Source organism: Rousettus aegyptiacus, unplaced genomic scaffold (genome assembly GCF_014176215.1).
Source record: "Rousettus aegyptiacus isolate mRouAeg1 unplaced genomic scaffold, mRouAeg1.p scaffold_m13_p_5, whole genome shotgun sequence".
NCBI lineage: Eukaryota > Metazoa > Chordata > Mammalia > Chiroptera > Pteropodidae > Rousettus > Rousettus aegyptiacus.
This window is the reverse complement of record NW_023416308.1, coordinates 3032510-3056774: the sequence shown is the minus strand read 5'-3', so window position 1 is coordinate 3056774 and position 24265 is coordinate 3032510. Positions and strand designations below refer to the sequence as shown.

At 54.7% G+C, this 24265-nt stretch overlaps 1 protein-coding gene across 2 annotated transcripts in view; it reads left to right on the top strand.

The window, feature by feature from the left end:
* DNAH10 (dynein axonemal heavy chain 10) overlaps positions 1–24265 on the top strand; it is a 106874-nt gene that overhangs the window by 58902 nt on the left and 23707 nt on the right. For both annotated transcript variants that reach the window (XM_036220479.1, XM_016133952.2), the window contains exons 38-56: positions 920–1038; positions 1761–1919; positions 4507–4642; positions 5469–5591; positions 6807–6941; positions 7205–7421; positions 8188–8307; positions 9476–9621; positions 10785–10937; positions 11936–12196; positions 13517–13689; positions 14683–14776; positions 15065–15232; positions 15790–15978; positions 17926–18097; positions 19345–19548; positions 20164–20244; positions 22390–22587; positions 23094–23255. In XM_036220479.1, the coding sequence (XP_036076372.1) occupies positions 920–1038; positions 1761–1919; positions 4507–4642; positions 5469–5591; positions 6807–6941; positions 7205–7421; positions 8188–8307; positions 9476–9621; positions 10785–10937; positions 11936–12196; positions 13517–13689; positions 14683–14776; positions 15065–15232; positions 15790–15978; positions 17926–18097; positions 19345–19548; positions 20164–20244; positions 22390–22587; positions 23094–23255 (3010 nt within the window). The remainder of the gene's footprint in view (positions 1–919; positions 1039–1760; positions 1920–4506; positions 4643–5468; positions 5592–6806; positions 6942–7204; positions 7422–8187; positions 8308–9475; positions 9622–10784; positions 10938–11935; positions 12197–13516; positions 13690–14682; positions 14777–15064; positions 15233–15789; positions 15979–17925; positions 18098–19344; positions 19549–20163; positions 20245–22389; positions 22588–23093; positions 23256–24265) is intronic.

Genomic DNA, 24265 nt, shown 5'->3' with positions numbered 1-24265 from the left:
AGCATCAGATAACTTTCCCCTCTGCTGTCACACTTAGAAAAATTAAATTAGATATTGCCGGTGGGAGTTCGATCATCTGAATCCTGGGAGTTGTACGTGTTGTTGTCAAGACAAAAACCATTGCCAAAAATCATATGCTGCTGAGAATGTCAACGCCCAAAGCCGCGGGCCCAGGGTGGCTGCCTCTGGTCGGGCCACCGCAGGGCATCGGGCCACCGCGGGGCATCGGCCACAGCTGAGATCGATCTCCACTCCGCTCCCGGCCCTGACGTTGAGGTGGTTCCTTAAAAAGATGTGTTTTCTGGTGGGACTGTAAAAGGGCGCAGCTGCTCTGGTGAAGAGAGTGGCCGTCCCTCAGAAAGTTAAACAGAGAGCGACCACACGACCCAGCCCCTCCACCCCCACGTGTCCCTCTACCCGAGAGAGCCGAGAACACAGGTCCGCACTAAAGCTCGTCCACGACTGTAGCGTCATTGCTCACCAGAGCCAAAAAGAACCAGAGCAGGTGTCCCTCAGTGGACGGGCAGACAAACAACATGGTCTGTCCACCCGCTGCAGCGTGGACGAGCCTCGAGCGCCCGGTGCTGGGGCAGACAGGCCAGACAGGAGGCCGCCTCCTGTGCGCTCACATTTGTATCATTCCCTTTACGTGTTGAGAACGGGCAAATCACAGAGGCAGGAGGGAGATGAGTGGGTGCAGGGGCTGGAGGGCGTGGGCCGGGGGGGATGATTTATTAATAGAGTTTTTTAGGGGGACAGGGTGATGAAAATGTCCCAAAATGGAACGTGGTGATGGTGTACTAAAAATCATCTAATCACGCACTTATAATGGGTGGATCTTACGTGAATTATAGCACAGTGAAGGCATTTAAAAAAGAGAAAAACGTGTTTTAACCCGGCTGCGAATTTTGCCCCGCAGGTGGATAAAGTGGTTCAGATGTTTGAGACCATGTTGACCCGCCACACGACGATGGTGGTGGGGCCCACGGGAGGGGGCAAGTCCGTGGTCATCAACACGCTGTGCCAGGCCCAGACCAGGTGAGCGTGCCTGCTGCGGGGTGGGCCTGGGCGCTGGGTGGTCTCAGGGCTCACGGGGCGGTGCTGCTCCCAAGCCCGGCTCTGCCCACGGGCGTCCTGGGAGGTCAGCTTTGTCTTAAACGCCCGTTCAAATGCAGAGCCTCTCTACCTGATGCCCCCGTTATTTTTGTTCATCTTCTTCACTGTGGACTCTCGGTGGTGTGAACTTTAGTCAGCGCCAAAGCGTTGTTGGGAGGGGTGGGCGTTTCAGTGGGAAACACCTTGTCTACGTGGTGTGTAAAGTCAGCAACACAGAGCAGGTGTCGCAAGGTCTTAAACGAGCATTAGGAGTTGAGAGGCGCGTGACCTCCTCCTGGCGTCCTTTCCCTCCCGTGCACTAGCGATGAAACAGCTACGTACACGTGTCGTACGCATGAACATGTAATGCACGTAAATATGAAATGTACGTGAAAGTCAGCTTCCAGCGTCCCTCAAAGGCAAAGCCATGCTCTCAGTTCAGCCCTCGCTCGTGCCGCGGTCACGGCGTTGGTGACAGGCGGCTCCCCTGTGCTCGGCGTGAGCCGCTGGCAGTGAGTGGGAAGCCCAGGGGAGAGTGTGTGTGGGCTGCGTTTTCCATTCGGGACCGGATCCAGAACACCCGATCCGCGCACGGGCGGCCCGGATTGTGCTCTTCACGCGTTTCGTGCGCCTGGAGCCCGGCTGACGTCTCTCCTTTGATGCAGGCTTGGGCTCACGACAAAGCTGTACATCCTGAACCCCAAAGCCATGAGCGTCATCGAGCTCTACGGCATCCTGGACCCCACCACCCGAGACTGGACGGACGGGGTGCTGTCTAACATCTTCAGGGAGATCAACAAGCCCACGGATAAGAAGGAGAGGAAGTGAGTGTCTGCGGGCAGCGGGGCGCCCGAGCTGGTTCACGCGGACTGGCTGAGCACGATGAGTCGGCGTGACGTGGAGTGTGGCGGCTTCGTGCTTGGCGCCAGCAGGTTCAGAGGCCGAGGCCGCGGGCTCTGCTCGTGAAGTGCCAGGTGTCGGTCCAGGTCTCTTTATGTGTCGTCTCAGTCGATCTCCTCCGCTGCGATTGTCCCCAGCTCCCCGGGGCCTAGGGAAGGGAGGGCACTCGCCCCAGGGCTGGAGATTGACACTCAGGCTGCCTGAGCCCCAGCCGTGTGCCAGCTGCTGCGCCAGGCTGTCCACACGGCGAGGCAGACGAGCGGAGGCAGCAGAGCGTCGTGGAAAGTGCTGGAACACCCTTCCTCACCTGCGGATGTGGCCGACGATGCCCGCCCCGCTCACGCCACCACGTGCCGTGGCAGTGAGGGTCACGTGAGGTCGAGAGCAGGAATGCTCTGTGGGCTCATCAGGGAAAGACCTCTCCCAGTGGCAGTCATTCCTGTGACGCCTCTCTGGTGAACTCGAGGACAATCCTGGTTTTATGGCCTAGCCCAACCCCCCTAACAAAATAACCTTAAATAACACACACCCGAAGCCTCAGCGAGCGACTCTGGGAACAACCTCTTTTTAGCAATTCTGATTCAGGGTCAGCCCAGGATTTCACACTGGGCTCCGTTGTCCTTCCTCTTTGGCGTCCTCTAATTTCAAGCAGTTCCTCGGGTTTTCTTTAAGTCTTATGGCCTCGATGCTCCGGAGGATTCCGGGCCAGCGGCCGTGCAGCACGTCCTCGGCGTGCGGGTCTGCCTGGTGCCTCCTCACAGTCAGTGGGGCGCGGGCTGCGCACTGCCCTAGGGACCTCACAGAGGTGGCCCGGTGCCCTCAGCATCCCCTCGGAAGCACGCAGGCTGGTTTATCCTGTTACTGGTGGTCTTAACTTTGATCGTGAGGTCGAAGCGATGTCTGTCGTTTTTCTCTGCGATGGATCTGCAGCCTGTGGGGAGACAGCCCCAGACTATGTACAAGCTCGTTCCTCGCCAAAACCTTTGACCAGTGGAGTGGGCACTTATCGGTGGCAGCCCGAATCTAGTCTTCCTGTGATGGCTGTAAAATGGAGACTGTCTCTTGAGACAACTGGCTAAATTTGAATACGGACTGTATATTAGATGAAAGCGTTCTATGGATGCTAAGTTTCCTGAATCCGATGGTTATGTAGGAGGCGGTGCTTTTTTTTAGGGAATACTCTCGTATGATTCAGAGAGAGAGAACAAGAGAGCACAAACGTAGCAAAAAAATTAACAGACGTTAGTGGGAGAATCTGGTTGAAGACATAGGAGAGTTCTTTGTACTGTTCTATTCTTGTAACTGTGCAAGTTTGAAATTATTTAAAATTTAAAAAAAAAAAAACTTTAAAAAGCACCAAAAGAAAATAAAGGTTAATGCTGTGAAAAAGCCAACTATTCATATCAGCGAATTAAAGGGAAGAGATATCAAAGCGCCATTTCAAGGCAATGGAGCGACAGAATCTGTTGCTTGGAGATGGCTTTGCTGCCGTGTGACTTGTTATGGCCATGCAATCGCAGCGTCATGTGGCTTGATCGTCAGAGGGCTTGGGGCCGAAGGCGCTCTGCTGCCAGGACAGGTGGTGTGTGGACCCGGCCCAGTCAGCGCAGTTGCCCCCAGGGGCCCGGCACGTGCCGTCAGTGAGGGGGTCGGGCTGGCGCACTGGTTACCACAGACTGGGGGCTTGGGACGCCAGAAATGTATTCCTCCACCGCCCTGGAGGCCACAAGGCCAAAGACAATGCGGGGCCGTCCTCCCTCTGGAGGGCGAGGGGCCGTCCTTTCCTGCTCCTCCCCGCTTCCCGCGCGCCAGGCGCCCTCCTTCCCTCTGTCACGTGGCCGTCCCCTCCGTACGGACACCTGTCCCTGGAGTAGGTTCCCCCCGGATAACCCAGGACGAGCTCATCTCAGGATCCTTAACTTAATTACATCCACAAAGAACTCCCCCCCCCCCAAAAAATAAGGTCCATTCACGTATCTTTTTTTTTGGGGGGGGGGGTGTCATGCAACCCATTATATACACATGGGTATTTGAAATGCTTCCCTTTTCTCTTAACGTCACTGTAAGGAAACCAGGCATCAAAACAGGGATAAATAGCATTTGACACTCAGTCTGAGATTTAAGACGAGAATGCGGTGGACCGTGACACTGTCTGTCCCCAGGGGCAGGCGCCGTCTGCGTGGGTGGGTCGGTCCCGTGCGGGGGCGGGGGGGGGGGCGCAGGTCTGTGTTGTCAGAGATTCCTGTTTGCCTGAGAAGCGCGAAATCCAGATGTTTTGTGTGGTGTTTCTTGATTCTTAAATGGTGGGCCCAACCCAAACAGTTTTAATGTGTTTTTCTCTTTTTAGTCCATGGGTCAAGCCTGTGGACCACGTTGGGTGCCCTGTCTCAGGACCTGGCTAGAGAACCCCGGGAAAAGACATGAAGGGTGGGAGTGGGGGTGGGGGTCACACCAAGTTCCGCCACCGGGCGCCCTCGGAGCCCCACGACTCACTTCCTCCTGTCGCGGCAGGTATATTTTGTTCGACGGTGACGTGGATGCCTTGTGGGTGGAAAACATGAACTCGGTGATGGACGACAACAAGCTGCTCACGCTGGCCAACGGCGAGCGTATCCGGCTCCAAGCGCACTGTGCTCTGCTCTTTGAGGCAAGTGGTGAGGAGAAGCAATTTGGGACAGAAGTCTCTCTTTTAGTTAAAAAATGTTAAGTGTGTATTAAAGTAGGAATACATACAGATGACTCCAGAAAATGCAGACAGTGCGGAGGAGTTCACAGGGAGCACGGTCCTCGTTCCCCACTGGCTCTGCTCGCCCCTCTTTACTTAGCCCCACAGGTAACTTGGAGGTCACCCTAGTATCTACAGGTAACACATGTGCCATGCTCTTTCCTCCATGCAGTATCTATTGCCTGACTGCTATAAAAGTGACAGCCATGTCTCAGGCCAACGGCCCACCTCCCCTCCACAGAATACTGCCTTGCGAAGTCAGAGACACCTGTAAACAGTATTTACGTTATTACCAATATGGAAAGAGAGATAGGCATGTTAATATTGCTGGTGTAGACACGTATTTATTAAGTTTTATAGTACTCAGTTTCAATTATGTTGGGAAAAAAGAAGAAAGAAAAAAGACCGAGAGGACAGTACTCCGAACGATGTTTGTTTCTTGGGGGCGGGACTTTTAGAAAGCTTATTTTCCTCCTGATGCTGTTGTATGTTTGTCCGATGTTCTACGGTGTATTCATTTTCACTGTAATTTTATAGTAGTAGAAAACTTAAAAAGATGCTACATCAGAGATGTTTAATCTTCCCGTGACAAACCTCCATGTTCACTTAGAAGCCTCGTGAAAGTTGCGTCGCGCTGGGTGTGACTTGGGTTTTATGCAGGCGCAGAAACCGCACAAGTGAAAGCTTTTAAACGTGCAGTCCAGTTGTTTGTAGCTGTAGACGCAACTGATTCTCTTCATCTCTCCAGGTCGGAGATTTACAGTACGCCTCTCCTGCAACTGTGTCTCGATGTGGAATGGTTTATGTGGATCCCAAAAACTTGAAATATCAGCCATTCTGGAAGAAATGGGTTAATCAAATACCAAACAAGGTGAAAACGATTTCTAAAAAGAACGTAATGTTATCAGCACCAGTGGTTAGTTGGAGAAACATAACCCAGATGCATGTTTGTCGTTGAAGGCCCTGACCTTCACCCGCCTGTGGTCTTGAGCACTTGGTGTTATCAATAAATTAGGTGAAAACATGGAAGGTACACTTACTAGATTTCCAGATAATCACAGCCAGTGGGGTAGGTCATGATTTCGATGGCCTAGACCAGGGGTTGACGAGTTTTTCTTATTAAGGGGCAGAGAGTAAATATTTTAGACCTGGCGGGCCATTTGTTTCTTCTGCAACTACTCGACTCTGCCACTGGCATGGAAGCAGCCACAGTACATGAATGGGCGTGGCTGGGTACCAATAAAACTTTATCTACAAACATAGGTGGCGGGCCGGATTTGGCTTATAGGTGGTGGCGGGCAACCCCTGGTCCCGCCAACCCCTACTACGGAGAGACTTGTCTCTGGGGGAGGTGCCCGGCTCCTCCCCTTTGGCTCAGTTGGATGAAGTTAGTGTGCAGAGCACCGAGCTTGTTACGTAGTGAGGTCCCATGATTTCAGATGACCTCAAGTCATGTGATGTGTTACATGGCTACTCAGACATGTGTATTTTCTTAGCAACAGGCTTCATTGACAGGTACAGAGGTAATAGACGTGATGGTTACGTGAAGGTTGTAGCTTGGCCTTACCCAGGACGCCGCATTCTCAAAGGGCGTATCTCTAGAAGGGCCCCTAGGCTGGTGGTGAGCTGGAAGTCAGGACACGATAAACCCGGAGGAGACCTGGGGAACACGGTGAGACGGCCCGAGGCAGTGTCACCTGGGGAGGGAGCCGCCTAAGGACCCACGCGGTCCTCGGCGGTTGTCAGCGGCCTCCTCTGCACTCTGCTGGAGGACTGTGGCCGTGTGGCTTGAGCCATAAGATAATCAGCCCTTTGCTGTCAAGCGAGCCCTTTTTGTCCCCCCTCCCTCCCGGGCGGTTGGGTAGGCTCCACGGCAGCGGAAGGAGATGCTCGGGATGAAATGGAAGTGTGACGGAACAGTGTCTCCGCAGACACGAGGCGTTGCCGCGGGGGGTCACCCACCCGCCAGATGCGTCGTCCGCCGGAAGATGTCCCTCCCCCACCCCCTTCTGATGGAGGAGCGTCACGCCGACTCCCCTTTCAGTGAGGGGTCCTCGAAAACGCTCGGGCGTCTGCTCTTCCGCAGGTGGAGCAAGGCCACTTGCAGAGTCTCTTTGAGAAGTACGTGCCCTACCTCATCGACGTGATTGTGGAAGGGATAGTGGACGGGCGGCAAGGAGAGAAGCTGAAGACCATAGTGCCTCAGACGGACCTGAACATGGTGAGAAGCGGCCCTCGTTGGCGGAGACGGGGTCCTGCCCAGAGGCGGCCCGCGGCGGCTTCAGGGGCAGCAGAGGCGCCGCCTGGGCGCAGCGTGGCACGCAGGTCCCTGGCCAGGAGGACGCAGTGCTTCCTTCCGTGACTGCCTCCGAGCCAGCATGGCGGGCCACGTGTCCCCGTCGCTCTGGAACCCGGCAAGCCAGGGTTTACGACCGGGACTGACGCGGGGCGGAGGGCTGACCCGGGCACTCTCCTGTGAGCCAGGTGACCCAGCTAACCAGGATGCTGGACGCGCTGCTCGAAGGAGAGATGGAGGACCCGGACCTCGTGGAGTGCTGCTTCCTGGAGGCCCTGTACTGCTCCCTGGGCGCCGCCCTGCTGGACGACGGCCGGGCGCGGTTCGACGAGTGCATCAAACGCCTGGCGTCGCTGCCGTCCGCCGACGCGGAAGGGGTTTGGGCCAACCCCGGCGAACTGCCAGGTGGGAACCGGGTGCCACCTGCTTCGCTGCTTGGAATACTGTGGGTTAGGCTTTCAGAGGAAGTGATCTTGCTTTCCCGTGCGTGTGGTGGCCCTGTGGGTTTTCCAGCTTGTTTGCTTCTGTAGAGAAACATGCAGCGGTCAGAGCACCTGGCAGGACCCTCGGGAGACGTTCACATGTGTCAACTGCTCTGGCAGAAGCCCAACCCTCGGGTGGCCTTTCTCGAAGCGTCTAAACTCTCCCTCCTGCTCAGGCACCCGCGGGTGGCACTCTATTTGAGGGAGAGTGAACTTTCCTTAAAGCTGGGTTTGCACGGCACCCCTGGGGCTGACGATCGGGGTACAGAGCGTGTGGGTGGAGGGGAGGTTCCGAGCTTCCCCAAGCGCCTGGTGGCACCTGCCGTTTCTTGGTCTCTCCCCTGCCCCGTCCTGGTGAGATGCCTTCACGGGGTGCCCGTCACACCTGAGCCCCCCCACTACAGAGCTTAGCAGTCTGTGCTGAAACCGCCCGTTTAATTGTCTGTCTCTACCCCCACCGAGAGATGCAGGCGTAGGGACCGGGGCTGTCTGCCCACTGTCGTGTTCCCGGGGAAGGGACTCGGTAAGTCTCTGTCCAGGGGACAGGGACACGGGTACTGTTAGTTCAAAATGCCCAGCACGTGTCCGCCGGGGAATAAGCAGCGTTAGTTCATTTCCGGCATGTGCTAGAGCGGCTCCTGTGTTTCCATGTCTACGACTGGGGCAGAACGGACCGTTGTTTACCACAGGTCAGCTTCCGACCATGTACGACTTTCATTTCGATTCTGCGCAGAAGAAATGGGTACCCTGGAATAAATTGGTTCCCAAGTATGTTCACTCTCACGAGAGGAAATTCAGCGACATCCTGGGTAAGCGAGAGCCACGCCCCTGCGCCTGGGGTCTCGTTCCATGAGAAAATGGAGCGGATGCCGTGGTCTCTGTGGCACTCTGGGTGCCACCCCGACAGCTGGTCGGGAGAAGCCGAGCAGAGGGAGCCGCGAGGGTGGTACGTTGGGGTCCTTCGACGTGCTGCTGGCTCCGAGACCCTTCGGGTGTCTGCGCCTCTCGGTGCTTTTCCCAGGGAGGCCGGTCCTGACGGGGGCGGGGCAGGCCGGGTGCTGCTGTACCTGTGCTCACGCTTCCACCGGCTCCCTTCGGCCCGCGTCGCTGGCTGGGAGTGGGAAGGAACGAAAGGGGAACCAGCCAGGCAGCGTTTTGCGAAGAGGTGCCACCTCTTTGCAAAGAACAAGCTGTGTGCCGCAGGTATCTGTGTAGTGAGCCAGATTTGAAGCGCATTTCCCTGGCTGTTTAGACCTCAGGGAACAAGTAGCATTAGCGTCAAGCGTGTGCCAGAGCTCGTTCTGCAGCTCCCTGTCTACGACCGAAGTGAAACAGACCGCCGTTTGCCGCAGGGCACCTTCCGACCTTCTGTACTTTCATTCTGATCCTGTACAGAACATAAGCATATAGAGGCCGAATAGTCCCACGAAATAAATGTCCGATTTTGGCTCTTGTAGAGTGAAGCACACCAGTTTTTTTTTTTTTCTTCACGAGCCGATTAGAATAAAAAGCCGCCAGCATAGGAGCGAGCCAGACCCGCCGGAGGTTTCATCCCCTCTGCAGAGGAAGTCGTGGGTCAGGAAGCAGGTCCTGCAGTGAGTGAGCGGCGTATGCAGCTCAGGGTTGAACATCCTGCGTACAAGTCAGGACCGGCTGTGAAGCGCGGTCTGGGTGTTCCAACCCTGGGCTGTGGCGGTGACGACGCGGCCGTAGAAACGTAGACATGCACCCTTAAAATGGATGTCTTTTCCAATATGTACGTCACACCTCCGTAAAGCTATTAAAAATAGTGGTTGGGAAAGGGGGCTTCTAAGAGACTTTACCCAGCTGTACATTTTCAAGGTCACATCTGAGGGTTTTGCTGACACTTTCTGTGGGATTTGGGTGAGTCCGTGGAATTCCACAGTGCTGTAGGGTGCCCTGCCCCTGCCCCCGCCGGCGTTTCTGCGATGCTCCTGTTCTTGACATGTTTCTTAGTTCACACGGTGGATACGACCCGCACCACCTGGATGCTGGAGCAGATGGTTAAGATTAAACAACCCGTCATTCTGGTCGGTGAATCTGGCACCTCGAAGACAGCCACCACCCAGAACTTCCTCAAAAATCTGAGCGAAGAGACTAATGTAAGTCAGAGTCTGTATTCGCGATCGAGTGCTGCGTGACAAACCACCCCAGCACGGAGGCGGTGGCGGGGGGCGGGTGTTGATGGCCGGGCTTTGCAGTGGGCCTTGTAAGGGACGTGGGGAGGACTGAGCCAGACTGAGCCCGGGAGGGGTCAGCTCGCTCACACCCCGGTGCATGCAGACATGGTTTATTAATAGCTTTGAGGATGCCATTGAAGAGGGCACAGACGCATGCCCCAAAAGACCCATCTGCTGGGCTCCAACAGCTGGTGCTCACAGGCCCAGCAAGGCCACGTGAGCACGTTCACCTCACCGGCACCTGCCTGCCGGGGCACCTTAGTCGGGGGTGTTAGCTGAGGCAGCGGTCCTCAGACCAGCAGCACCGCCTGAAAGCTTGCTAGACATGCCCCACACCTACTGAATCAAAAAGCATGAGGGCGGGGCGACCTGCTGTGGGGCACAAGCCCTCCACGTAATTCTGGTGCTTCACCGGGAGAACCACCCGTGAACGAGCTGTCACCAGCCACTCTGAGAAACGGTCGGGGGTGGGAGGCGGAGCAGCCATGCACGGGGGCGTGCTCCACGCACGGGGGCGTGCTCCCCACACGGGGCTCCAGGCTGGCCCCGCTTTCTCTGGGCAAGCAGTTCTGAAGCCGGAACCGGTGGTGGTTCTCCCTCCCTTGGACCTGTTCGTCAAGACGAGCAGCTTGGTTTTGACGCAGCGCTTGGGTTTGCATGTTGCTCCGCCGCCCCGAGGCTGCCTCTGTGCGGCTCCCCTCCTCCGACGCGATCGCCCCAGGACGTCGTCCAAGCAGGGCTCATCGACCCCCTCCCACGGACGAGAAGAACGAGGCTCCCAAAGGCCCAGGGCCTTTTTGGAGGTGGCCGAGCTGGAAGCGTGCGGAGCCAAGGCCCCGTCCACACCGTCCCCGCGGTCCACACGCGGTGCGGCCGCTCCTTCGCCTCGGGCAGCCTGTCTAAGGGGAGGGGGCATGCTCGCTGTAGCACTCAGAAAAGAGTGATGTTCCGACGCATCGTCTTATTAAAAAGTTAGTTCAGGTCCCGGGAATCTGGAAAAGAGCCGGTGCAGCTTGTGGTCGAACGTTTACCGCCGACACCGCGAAGAGCAGACCAACTTTTCGATCGATTCCTTTCTGTTTCAGATCGTGCTAACGGTCAATTTCTCCTCCCGCACCACATCCCTGGATATCCAAAGAAATTTAGAAACGAACGTGGAAAAACGAACCAAAGACACGTACGGCCCCCCCATGGGCAAACGCCTGCTGGTGTTCATGGATGACATGAACATGCCAAAGGTAGGGGCGGGGCGGGGCGGGGCGGGGCTGCCGCGCACGCGCGCACGGAGCGCATGCGCGCGAGGGCTCCTGGCGCTGTTCTGCGTCATGTCTGCGGGGCGCGCGGGTTTTGGGGAGCCGGCTCAGGAGACACTGTTGCTGGGATGCTCTCCTTACGGAGGGGCCTTGTCCTTACTGGTCGTGCTCTTTAGTGTCCCGAAGGAGGAAAGGAGGTAGCATAAGCCACCAAAGCATACTCAGTACGTGTCCAAAGCAGTTTCCAAATGAGCCGTACTTTAGATGACAACGCTGTTCTCTGCCATGTACACACGGGGGCTGTAAGGATGGACGTTTCCCAAGAATTCCTCAGGCGTTTACCAAGGGAAGGGACTTTAGCGTGCATGCTGAGCGTGCTTCTGAGGCCAGAGCCTGAGAGTTGCAAAGTGTTTTAGTACTAGAATTTAAATTTATATCATTTCTGCAGAACCATTTTTGCCCCCTGAAAATCTATCTTCCAGATGGACTGTGTGCAAAACCAGGATCCATCCATGCATCCATCCACGTATCCACGCGCCCATATCTCTGTTCATCCATGTATCTCTTCATCCATGCATGCATCTACCCATCCGTGTGTCTATCCATGCATCCATCCACCCATGCATCCATCCACCCATGCATCCATCCGCCCATCCACCCATCCATCCATCTGTCCATCCACATACCTCTTTATCCATCCATCATCCATCCAATTAACGCATTTACTGAGTGCCTCGAAATGACAATGTGACTCGGGAGCGGTGCTGTATGCCTTCCCTGCCCTCAGGGAACTCACAGTCTAGTGAGGGAGACAGATTTTTAAAAGTTCCAAACGAGCATATGATCACACACTTTGAGAACCCCTGCGAAACCACACCCAGAGTGCTCCGCGAGAGTCTAGGAGAGGGGACAGCCAGCAAGGCCACGACTGGGTTCTGCATTCGGAGATGACCGTTCTCTGTTTTGTCTTGAAAACAATCGAGGTGGATGAATACGGCACGCAGCAGCCGATCGCCCTGCTGAAGCTGCTGCTGGAGAAAGGGTACCTGTACGACCGGGGGAAGGAGCTGCACTGCAAAAGCATCCGCGACCTCGGCTTCGTCGCCGCCATGGGGAAAGCCGGAGGGGGCCGCAATGAAGTGGACCCGAGATTCATTTCCCTGTTCAATGTCTTCAACGTGCCATTCCCTTCCGAGGAGTCTTTGCATTTAATTTACTCCTCCATCCTGAAAGGCCACACCTCGGTAACTCGGTTTCCACTGCTCGTCTCACTGGGGCCTCGCGTTGGGTAGAGATGTGGGCGGGGCTGACTTACGCAGGAGGCACAGCAGGCGCCAGGCCCACAGCCCGCGGTGCCGTTAGGGGCCCGCGAACAGGTTTTAACATCTTTCAAAACCATGGAATCCAGCTTGAATTATATTCATCTTTATACCGATATAGTCATACAATATGAAATGTTATATTTTCATGAAGAAAGGGGCCCAGAGGCGGAAGTGTTTTGGGCCCACGGAAGTCACGATGTGGCCGAGTCACATTGTCATTTCGAGTAACGGCAATGAATCAACCAGGGGACTTGGGTTCTGGAGTCGGTCCCCATTCGGCTCCTTGGGCAGGACCCTTGAGTTTCCCAGGCTCCGTTCTCGTCTGGGACACGGAGGTAACGGCGGGGCCCACCTTGCTGGGTGTTGGGAGAGTGAAAGGAGAAAAAGGCGTGACAAGCGGGCGGCGCAGTGCCTAGCGCGTGGCACGTGCTCTTCAGGTGACGGCTGCTATTACTGGGATTGATTCGGACCCCACAAAGGGAACCCATTCATTCAAATAGTGACCTTCTGATCCTGGCATTTCCCTTCTACAGTGTGGCTTGCACGCTCAGAGTCTTCAGGGGCCGGGCAGGAAAGGCAAAGGCGTGGCATGGCCAGGTGTGACCAGCAGTACCTGGGCACAGGGCTTGTTTGTGCCCTACGTTAAAGCCTTGGCTGTCAAAACTGAGGTCTGAGCCAGTAAAACTCGAACTGGCTTGAGGGCTCGTTCGGGGCTTTAGTCTCACATCATGTGGGCTTGCCCATGCATGTGAAAATCTAGAAAAGCAAAAGCAGTTAGGGTGACGAGTTTCTCTTTCAATTTTTTTCTCTCTTTTAAAAAATTATGGTAAAATTCACACAATGTAAGATCAGTTATTTTAACATCTTGAAGTACACAGTGCCACAGCATTTAGTGCATTCGCAAGGTCGTACAGCCAGCACCGCGTCTAGTTCCAAAACGTTTTCATCACCCTGAAAGCGGGCACTCCACCTCGTCCGCCAGTCCCCAGCACCCACCAGCTGCTGTTTCTCTGGATTTGCGTGTTCCAGGCATCTCGTGTCAATGAAATCCCACAATAGGCAGTCTCCTCTGGCTGGCTTATGTCACTCAGCGTCACGTTTCCAAGGTTCGCCCATGTCATAGCCTGTGTCAGCGCTTCCTTCCTTTCTATGGCTGAATACTAGTCCATTGTACGGCCGGAGCACGGTTTGCTTATCTGTTCATCCGCCGACAGGCATCTGAGGGGTCTTCTCATTTTTCAGGTGTTTCACGAGAGCATCCAGGCTGTGAGTGACAAGCTGACATTCTGCACATTGGAGCTCTATGACAACATCGTGCAGGAACTGCCGCCCACGCCATCCAAGTTCCACTACATCTTTAACCTCCGCGACCTCTCGCGGGTTTTCAACGGGCTTCTCCTCACTCACCCAGAGCGGTGAGTTCGTTTTGCCCCAGATGTGCCCCACAGTGATGGCTTTTCTTATTCCTTTAGGACAGAGGACTCATCGATGAATTTGATGAGTCAATTTAGTACCCAGTATCTTTTTGTCTAAACACTTGGTTTAAGGTGTGTTACCCTGTTCAGCACTTGAGTTGAAGACAGGTGGAACAAGAGAGGCAGATGTGTGGCGGTGCGGACAGGTGTGTCCCCTCGGTGGGACGGCTCTGCCGACCTCTTGTCCTCGGTCGTGAAGTTGGAATTCGCCTGTGTGGAGCCTTTCGCTCATGCAACCGAATTAGTTCCAGTTCAGTTTGGTGATAGTATGTGAGTCTTTGGGAGAGTTCAGCACAGAGGACAGAGGGAGGTAAGTCTGGGTACAGAAACTTGCTCATTAAAACTAGACTTATTTATGTATTTGCATTAATGTATGCACTCATCTATGTATGTATAAGCATAGTCCAATTTTGCGGGTTCTCATTATGAATTGGAAAATGAATTTAAGGACTTTTCTTGTACCCAGACTTACTTTCAGATGCCCTTGAGGGTCCTGGACTGGCACTTCAGGGGAGGGCAGCTCCAGGTAGTTAGGGTAGAGTGCCGGAAACCAGAGAAAGCTCCGGAACGGGGACTGGATGGAGCCGATTCTTAGAAGGAGCGGCCCAGTGGCCCTGATGCTAGTTTTAAATTCAGGTATTCCACCAAGTCGGAGCAGTGTCAGGTGCTCATTTCATGTCACATACGTCATTTATAGATAAAGTTATTTTCTTCCCTACGGCAGGTTAGGTTATAGATGATGACTTGACGGTCTTTATATTGAAATTGTTAGCTTCCACTACATGTCATTAATGTGAGCCCAGCAGGGGGACAGGGGAAAGAACCATAGAAATGTCCTTTTCTGCACCCCGTGTACCCATCTGAAAAGAGCAGCGTTTGGCCCGCTCTTCTCTAGATGACGTCACGGCTGATTTTGCCTCTTCCATCATGTAGGTTCCAGACGGTGACCCAGATGGTGAGAGTCTGGAGGAACGAATGTCTGAGAGTCTTCCACGACCGGTTAATCAACGAGACCGACAAGGAGCTGGTCAGTACACCGAACCTACCAGCAGATACGAAACCAAACACGGAATTCTTCTCTGGGTGAAAAAAAAGAGCATAAACAAACCAATGTATTTCTTACATAGTACCCTGCCAAAAAATAGACACTAACAATAAAAGTCAAAGGAGGGCGGATTATTAAGCACCTTATAGCAACTGGAAAAAAAATCGAACGCAAATGACTTCAGATAATCCTAGCTTATGCTTTTTCCTGACAAGTGTTAGCACACATACGTCGTTGAGTTTGGGTCCTTAAGTGGTCTTCTATTGTAAGGTACAAGAGCACATCGGAGGCTTGGTTACGGAGCATTTCAACGACGACGTGGAGGTGGTGATGAGGGACCCCATCCTGTTCGGGGACTTCCGGATGGCTCTGCATGAAGAGGAAACGCGCATTTATGAAGACATCCAGGACTACGAGGCCGCCAAGGCTTTGTTCCAGGTGCGGTGGGGCTCGCTTCTCCGGAGAGCGCTCCTGGCGGGAGCTGAGCTTCGCGTGGGTGACCGGGAGGTGGCGCTGGGAAGAACACCCGCACTTCTGCCTCCCGGTTCAGAACGTGAGCTTGTGTCCCCATCCAGTGGTTCCCACGTCCCGCGGTGCGTGGGAACGACCTGAGGAATGTGCTGACCGCACAGAGCCCTGGCCTCCCGCCCCAGGGTCTCTTCATTGAGTGCATGGAGGGTCCTGGGGTTCCAGTGCGCAGTCAGGTTTGGGGAACCACTCATCCGACTCCCTAATAGCCAGTCTTATCTCAGTTGATGAGTTGAGCCTTGCATTCGGCACTGGCTCGCTGCCAGCCCATCACAAACCAGCCAATCGAAAACTAGATTGCAAATGCTTAACTTAGCATCCCAGAGACCCAAACGACTCAATGATTTCAATGCTTTAGACATGGGGAAGCATCTCTCCTCCATTCTCAATCCCTCCCAGACAGGAGGAGAAGGTCTGTCTCTTGAAACCCAGTACCCCTTTGAATTTCTTTTCTTTTTTAAATTCAGGAAATTCTCGAGGAGTACAACGAAAGCAACACCAAAATGAACCTGGTTCTCTTCGACGACGCGCTGGAGCACCTGACGCGCGTGCACCGCACCATCAGGATGGGGCTGGGCCATGCCCTGCTGGTGGGCGTCGGCGGCTCGGGGAAGCAGTCGCTCGCCAGGCTAGCCGCCTTCACCGCCGGCTACGAGGTGAGGGTCCCTCCCCGCCCAGGAGTGGGCGCCGCCTGCCAGTTTCTGTAGTCGGCGCTTCACGCAAATGCTGGAATGATCTGTAGCAGATCATAACGTGATGTTTTCACGTAGGATAAAGTGGGGATTTTTTTGGAGGGGGGCTCGATATTATTTTAACCGAAGATCCAAAGCATCTAATCCTTGTGTGGTTTTTGGAATGGAGACCACATCAAGTTTGAAAATCAGACGCGCAAACCCTGTGGTCGGTGGCATGCACTTGCATGGGGAGGGCTTGGCCCAAACTCCCGGGGGCCCAGCGGCCGGGCCGGCAGTTTGCTGGCTGCTGTATCTGCACAAGCAGCGCAAACAGTTCCGGCCACTCTTAGACTCTCTTTTTAAAACTAGCTTCATAGAAATGTAATTCACAGACCATACAGTTCACCCATCAAGTGTACAACCCAGCGCTTTATGGTACATTCACAGATATGTGCTGCCTTCACCACAGTCTTTCTTAGAATATTTTCATCACCCCAACAGGAAATCCCGTGCCTCTTAGCGATCAGCCCCCGTCTTTCTGCACCCCAGCCCTAGAATCCACGAACCTCCTTTCTGTGCGTAGGGGCTTGCCTGCTCCGTGCTCTCACACGAGTAGAATCGGGGGGCGTGTGGTCTTCTGCGATGGCTGCTTTCACCCAGCGTGTTCTCAGGCTTCATCCACGTATCAGCTCTTTGTCCCTTTCTACGGTTTCATTAGGCGCCATTGTTTGCAGAGGCCACATCCTGATTATCCCTCGCCCCCTGATGGACACCTGGGCTGTCCCCGCTTTTTAGCTGCTATAAACAGTTTTGTAATGTGTTTTTTTTGCACTTAACTGTATGTCACTGACACTTTTTCAAGTCAGTAACTATATATTTGCATTGTCCTTCTAAGCTGCGTGGTGTCGCATTATACGGATATTCCGTACATAAGCCCCCTCTATTGGTGATATTTAGCCTTTTCTTTGTTTTAGTGTTATAAACAATGCCGTGATAAACACCATTATTCATGCGTCTTTGCACAATGATCATTTTCCCCCTGAGAATTGTTATCTATGTATTTATTTTTTTAGCAATTAGAAAATTATTGGGTTAAAGGGCATGAACTTTTAAAAAACTTTTGATATGTGACACCAGATTTCACATTAGAAGGTTTGGAACCTAAATTCATGGTGGTGTCCGCTTCCTTGGAGAGGGAATTAAAAGGGCCTGGAGATGGAGGACAAGGGGGAGAGCAAAGGGCTTTTAATTTCATCCGTAACATTGTTAAAAATAGGTGGGAAGCAAATACGACACTATTTTTCCAGTTTCACTGCAGTATAAATTGACATATATCACTTCATGAGGTTTGGCTAACATATATTGGGACGCGATCACCACAATAAATTTGGTTAACGTCCGTCATCTCCTACAGATACAATAAAAACAAACGGAAAGAAAACCCGTTACGTGTCTTTCACGTGCAATAGGATTTTTAAATGTGAGCGTTTCCAACAGCTTCTGGTTGCGTTTCTTGACCATCCCCCCGCAGCGCGTCTCATTTTGAACGCATCCGGGTCAGGGTCGTGCCCGCCTGTGCCTGCTCCTCTCCCTTTCCCTTTGCCGCTTGGCCCGCCCCCTGCTTCCTTCCCCATGTCCTCGTCCTCGTTTCGCACCTTCCCTTCTAACTCAAATAACTCATTTTAACAACTGAGGGTGACCTTACACCCCCGCCCCTCTTTTTCCCCCGCACTCATATGTGGACAGACCTGAGCCCCGCGTGTGCGCAGGCGCAGAACGGCCGTCGCGGCCCGTCTGACGGACAGGGATGCCCGGGGCCCCCTGATAGCGCTGTCCCTCACCCCTCCTGGACGGCCCGTGGCCCGCTGGCCTGCGCAGAGCAGGCCTCCCCCCTCGGTGGCCCGCGACACCCCTGCGTGTCTCTGGCAGGTGTTTGAGATCCTCCTGAGCCGAGGCTACTCCGAAAACAACTTCCGGGAAGACCTGAAGAGCCTTTACCTGAAGCTGGGCCTCGAGAACAAAACGGTGATGTTCCTGTTCACTGACGCCCACGTGGCCGAGGAGGGCTTCCTGGAGCTCATCAACAACATGCTGACCTCAGGTGGGCTGGGCCGGCCGGCTGGCTGTCCACGCTGCGGGCCAGCACTGCCCACCTGCGCGGGGGGACAGGCAGAGGGATCCCTGCGTCTCTGCAGGGGAGGGGCCTGTGTGGGGCGGGGAGCTGGTGTGGGGGGCAGCTGGTGGTGGGGGACGCAGAGTGGGGAGTGGGGGGTGGGAGGTGGGGTGGGAGGTGCTGCCTGAAGGAGGCGAGATTGTGCGGCCTCCCGGCGATGCCCCGTCTAGGTTTCTGTCTCTATGATCCCTCTGGCCGCCCTATGGGGCCTAGAGTCGGGGAGGTAAGAGCAGGAGCGGGGAGAGATGGCAGCGACGGGCGGAGGGCAGACAGTGGGAATGGAGAGAGGCGAGTGGATCCCCGAGCTGCTTTGGAGGTGGAGCCAGCAGGACTTGGAGGGTGGGGCCGGGCGAGGGAGGGAGGGTGTGGGGGGTGACCCCCTGGTTCCCAGCTGGAGGGCACAGGGGCCGGCTTCCTGCGCTAAGCCAGCATGAGCAGACGACGGGCTGTGCCACTGCGGCCTGCGGAGCAGGCGACATGGAGGAGAAACCCACCCAGTGGCATGTCACAGGGTGGGTTAGTTTGCCGGCCCAGAGGGGTGCGTGCGAGATGCCACATGAGCAGCCTGGCCCGGGACTTTTCACACATGAGTCGCAGACTTGTAGGGGTCAGCTCTCCGTGTCTGTGAACCCCGTGGCAGGGCTCGGAGGTCTTGCCTATGAAGACTGGGAGGGCTCCCGTGGGCCTGGGTCCAGGCTGCTTATCCTCCAAAGCCTGGAGCTTTGTGGCAGCATCTCTCATTAGGACCAGGGGAATTCTTTGCGTCCTGGGCATTATAGGATGGTTAGCAGCATCCCTGGCTTCTACCCACTAGATGACATTAGCCACGCCCCCACCCTAGCCTCGCCCACATATACACACAAGTTGTGACCCCCAACATGTCTCTGGATACTGCTAGATGTCTCTTGGGGGTGCAGTCGCCCCTCGCCGAGACTCTGCTTTGATGCTCACAATAACGCTCCCAGGTGAGCAAGAGGCATTTTTTATTCACAGGTGCGGAGATTAGGCTCGAAGGGGCTTGGGCAGGCAGGCCGAATGGGGCTCGGGTGTCAGAACCAGGACCCCAGCTCTGCTCTTGGGACTGCCCCCCGTGACACTGCGCTTCTGTTGTTTCAGCGCCTCGAGCGACAGTTGCCCTGGGACTTTAGAAAACCCAGCGTGTCTTTGCTCTCCAGGAATCGTACCCGCGCTCTTCCCGGACGAGGAGAAGGAGTCTGTTCTCAGCCAGATCGGGCCAGAGGCTCTGAAGCAGGGGATGGGCCCGGCCAAGGAGTCCGTGTGGCAGTACTTCGTGAACAAGAGCGCCAACAACCTGCACGTCGTCCTGGGCATGTCACCCGTGGGGGACACCCTGCGGACCCGGTGCAGAAACTTCCCAGGTGCGCTTGAGCTGAGCCTGTGCCCCGGGGAGCAGGGCATGTCCTGAGCTGCCAGCAGCACCGTAAAACAGGATGCAGTCATCCGAGTGACGCTGGGCCTGGCGGTGCCAGCGAGCCCCGCTCTGCCCCCCTCAAGTGCCAGCAGACTCTCGCGTCGCCCACGGGAGGGCGGTGTCCCTCTGGCACGAGGAAATGCTCAGGGTCGCAGGTACGAGGCCCTTGGTGTGCGCAGCATGGCTCCCTGCTCTCTTCCATCGGGGAACATTCTGCCAGCCCCGTGGAAGGCCATTAGGTCAGAGGTTCTCAGTGGGGGTCGATTTTGCCCCACAGGGGACAGGCATCAATGCCTGGAGCTGCTGGTTGTCACGTGGAGTGGCGGTGGGCGCGTACACCACTGGCATCTAGTTGATAGAGGCCGGGGTACCACTAAACATCCCACGATGCACAGACAGCCCCCGAACAGGGGATCATCTTGCCCAAATGTCAGGGGTGCTGAGGATGGACGGACGCGCCCGGCCCCATCACCAGTGTGCCGGGCGTTAGAGGCGGAGCCAGTGTTCTGGGGTGTTCGGGGTTGCAGAGCAGTCATCTCTCTCCTGTCTTGTTCTCTCCCAGGTCTGGTAAATAACACCGGCATCGACTGGTTCATGCCCTGGCCTTCCCAGGCCCTGCACGCGGTGGCCAAGTCATTTCTAGGTGAGTGACAGCTCATACGGGGACCACAGAAAGCTGTTTGTTACCATTTCGCTGCCTTTGAATTTCAGCCCACTAGATTCCTTCACTGTTAATCCCCATGGCCGTGAATGGCCTTTTTCAGTCCGTTAGTATATTTCGTTTTTTATTGTGTTTTAGTCTGAATTTATGGATTTTGGGGGGCTTACAAGGACAATTTAGGATAAAAATGGATTTGGTATCATCCAAAGCAGGAGTTGGTAAACCATAGTCAGCGGGCCAAATGTGGCCCACTGCTTGTTTTGGTAAATAAAGTTTTATTGAAACACAGACTCAGTGGTTAATGAACATAGTGTCTGTGGGTGCCTTTACATTGCGACCACAAAGTCGGACAATTGTAACAGACTGTGCGGCTCACAAGTATTAACTATTTGGCTCTTTATAGAAAGAGTGTGCTGACCCCTGACCCAAAGGATGCCTGAGGAACCTTTTGGTAAACTGATTATCAGTTAGCACTCAATCTGCTCTAAGGTTTCAAACACTTATGCCTTGATTAATTTTAATCTTTGAAATAGGAAAGCAAGTCAATTTTTCTTCAGGAAAACACATTTTTCCCCCCCTGGACCTAACTTGGGCAGATTTATGATGACTTTATAAATACGTATTTAACAAATAAATAATTAGTTCCATTATACAGTCAGGATATAGTTTTGGAGGGAAAGGGGCAAAGAGAATGACTCTTTCCTGACGACGTAACTTAGGGCTCAGCAAACTTTTTCTGCAAAGGACCAGACGATAAATATCTTCAGCTTCGTGGGCCATCCAGTCTCTTGCAAGTACTCCGTCCCACCACCGTATCGTGAAAGCAGCCACCGCCAGTATGTGAGGGAGGGGCATGGCTGTTCCAGGAAAACCTCACGGAAACAGGCCATGGGACAGACTCGCCTGGGGGCCGTAGTTTGCCAGCCCCGACAGAGGTGCCTGAGCTTCCGTAGGCGTGACAGCCACCTCCGTGTGTGGGCACTTAGGTGCGCCTTCAGTGCTCAGCGGTTTAGCATCCCAAATAACGCTGCGTGCAATTCGCTCAGAATTTCCCCCCTTGGAATACATTCACTGGCATTGCAATGACTGTGCCCTGAAGTACAAATGTTTGCGAGGCACATTTTTTTTTTTTTTAATGCATGCTGTGCACATGGCCCACGGGCTATGGTTTGCTGGCCCTGAGTGTAATTCAAGGTCAGAGCTGCAGAATCTGGGCGAATGCGCACTTTTGGTTAGTCTTTCCCACCTTCACTTTAATGGGAGGCATAGTCCGCTTGGAGGTGAGAGTGTTTTGCTGAGCGAGGTGCCCTGGGCCCCAGGAGAGGTCACTGAATCTTATTCGGCAGACTTTCAGGCAGAACCCCCCGCCTCGGGCCCAGTGTGTGCTGGGCCCGGGGTACAGCGGGGACACCAGGTGGCTTTCTTTCCTGAGGTCCCAAGCCCTTCCCCGCACAGCGCCTTGGCCACTCGGGAGGCAGACCTTCCTACCAGCAGGAGGAGAATTTCTTGCGTTCTCAGATCCCAGGGCGCGCACCAGTGCCGCGGTCCGGGGAAGCCTCCAGCAAGCCAAACTGCTCTTTTCCATGTTTCTTTTTTTAATTTAAACATCTTTATGTCGTTTTTTGTCAGGGTGCAATGTGTGTAACATAAGGTTTTCCGTTTTCCCCATCTTCGAGAGTGCGCTGAGTGGCGTGGAGCACATTCCCAGTGTTGTCGCGACCACTGTCCTGTAAAACCAAAACCCTTTGCCCGTTAAACCCCGGTTCCCCGCCCCCCACCCCGCTCCCACAGGCCCTGCTGACCCCTGCTTTCTGCCTCCGCGAATTTGCCTATTCCAGGTATTTCGTGTACGTCGAATCACGCGACACTTGTCCTCCGTGTCTGGCTTCTCTGACTTAGCACGTCTTCAAGGTTCATTCACGTCGCAGCGTGTGCCAGATGCTCCTCCCTCTTTAAGGCTGAGGAATATTCCGCTGCGTGGCTACAGCAGAGTTCGCGTACCCGTGCTCTGCCGATGGACGCCCGGGTCCCTTCCACTCCGGCTGCAGTGACCGATGCTGCCGAGAAAACACCCACCGCCTCTTTCCCTGTCTTTAAGAGGTAGTTTTTCCGTTCCTTCCTCTTCAGGAGATAATCTGATGATCCCAGCAGAGTACACAGAAAGTCTAGTCGAACATGTGGTCCTGGTCCACCAATCCGTGGGTGAATTCAGCACACAATTTCTGCAGAAACTGAGACGCAGCAACTACGTGACTCCCAAGAATTACCTTGATTTTATTAACACGTACTCGAAATTGCTGGATGAGAAAACTCAGTACAACATAGGTAAGACTTGGGAAAGGGGCGGTTGACAGAAGTCCTTACGACTGATGAGTCAGGACCAAAGCTCTGATCTTTTCATATTCAGGACGGAGGCAAAGCAAGGCGTGTTTTGGATTTTGCATTTCAGAGCAATTTTCCTATGTGAACAGGGCCCTGGCGTGCTCTTTGTAAATTTTCCTGCGTTGGGCCATGAACTGTCTTAGCTCTAAATTTTCGTTGCATTAGAGATATTCGATGGCAGCAATGTGTTCTGTTGGAAAATGTTTTTGAAAAATGCTCTGGCTTTTGGCCAAATGGGGGGCTGTTTTCAGAAATTCGTCCGCTCCGGCCGATGCCGTCCAGCATGGCCACGGAGGCGCTGGAAGGCGCGTGACATCTAGTGACAGTGATTTCTTTCCCCTGGTGGCCTCATGCTGGATGAGTCGCAGTGGGGCCACCGGAACGCTCACCCGGATATGCCGGGAACAGCGCCCGCCTCAGTGACGGACACGGCTGTCCTCTTCCCTCAGCCCAGTGCAAGCGTCTGGAGGGGGGGCTGGACAAGCTGAAGGAGGCCACCATTCAGCTGGACGAGCTGAACCAGAAGCTGGCCGAGCAGAAGATCGTGCTGGCCGAGAAGTCGGCCGCCTGCGAGGCTCTGCTGGAGGAGATCGCCATCAACACGGCCACAGGTGAGCCTGGGCCGGGGGCGCCCAGCACCGTGGGGCTGGGCTCACAGGGCGGCGTTGCCGAGGGGCCGCGTGTGGGCGCTAAGGGAGCATCTTTTGATGCTTCGATGGCCATTCTTCCCAGGTCAGTGTCAAACCCCCTTTAGTCAGCACTGAGACTTCACCACACACGGGACCTGGAGCTGGTGGTCAAAGGGATTGAGGGGGTGGGGACAGGTCAGCTCTCCCCCCCTGCAGACCTTCCGTCAGCACTTGCCTGTTGACCACAAAGGTGAACCCCGAGAGATGCCGCATCGGGAGATACCAGCGCGCTCAGCGTGCATTTATTGAGTGCCTGCTGTATGCATTTCCCAGGGCCACCAAACACAGCATTGCTAGCTAGGTGGCTTTAAACAAGGCTTTTATCTTCTCCTGGTTTGGGGGCCAGAGGTCTGAAACGGAGGCAGAGGCAGGGCCGGGGTGCCCCAGGCTCCAGGCAAGGCCCCCCGCCCCCGCCTCCTCCGGCTCCTGCCGATGCTGGCGGGCCTGGGCGCTCTCCGACCTGGAGCCGCATCACTCCATCCTCTGCCTCCATCTCTGTATGACCTTCCCTCCGTGTCCCTGTGTCCTCACGCGGCCTCTCACAAGGACACAGCACTGGATTCAGGGTCCACCGTCACCCAGTAAGACCTCATGTTAACTAGTCACATCCACAGAGACCCTTGTTCCAAATAAGGTGACATTCTGAGGTTCTGGGTGTGTTGAATTTCCAGGGAAACATGATTCAACCCAGTGCATCTAACTGTGAGCCAAGCCCTGTTCTCCGTGTTGGGGTTACGGCCCTTGGGGAGAGGCTTATGTTCTAGTGCATGGAACTAGGCAATCAACGGGTCAAAAAGTTGATGAAATTCCGGGCCGAGGTCAGCATCCTGAAGCAAATAAACGGTGATGAGACCGAGAGAGGCAGAGTGGGCGGGGCCTGTCAGGGGGTGTGGCTTTCGAGCTGGGCCTGAGCGAGCATTGAGCATCATCGG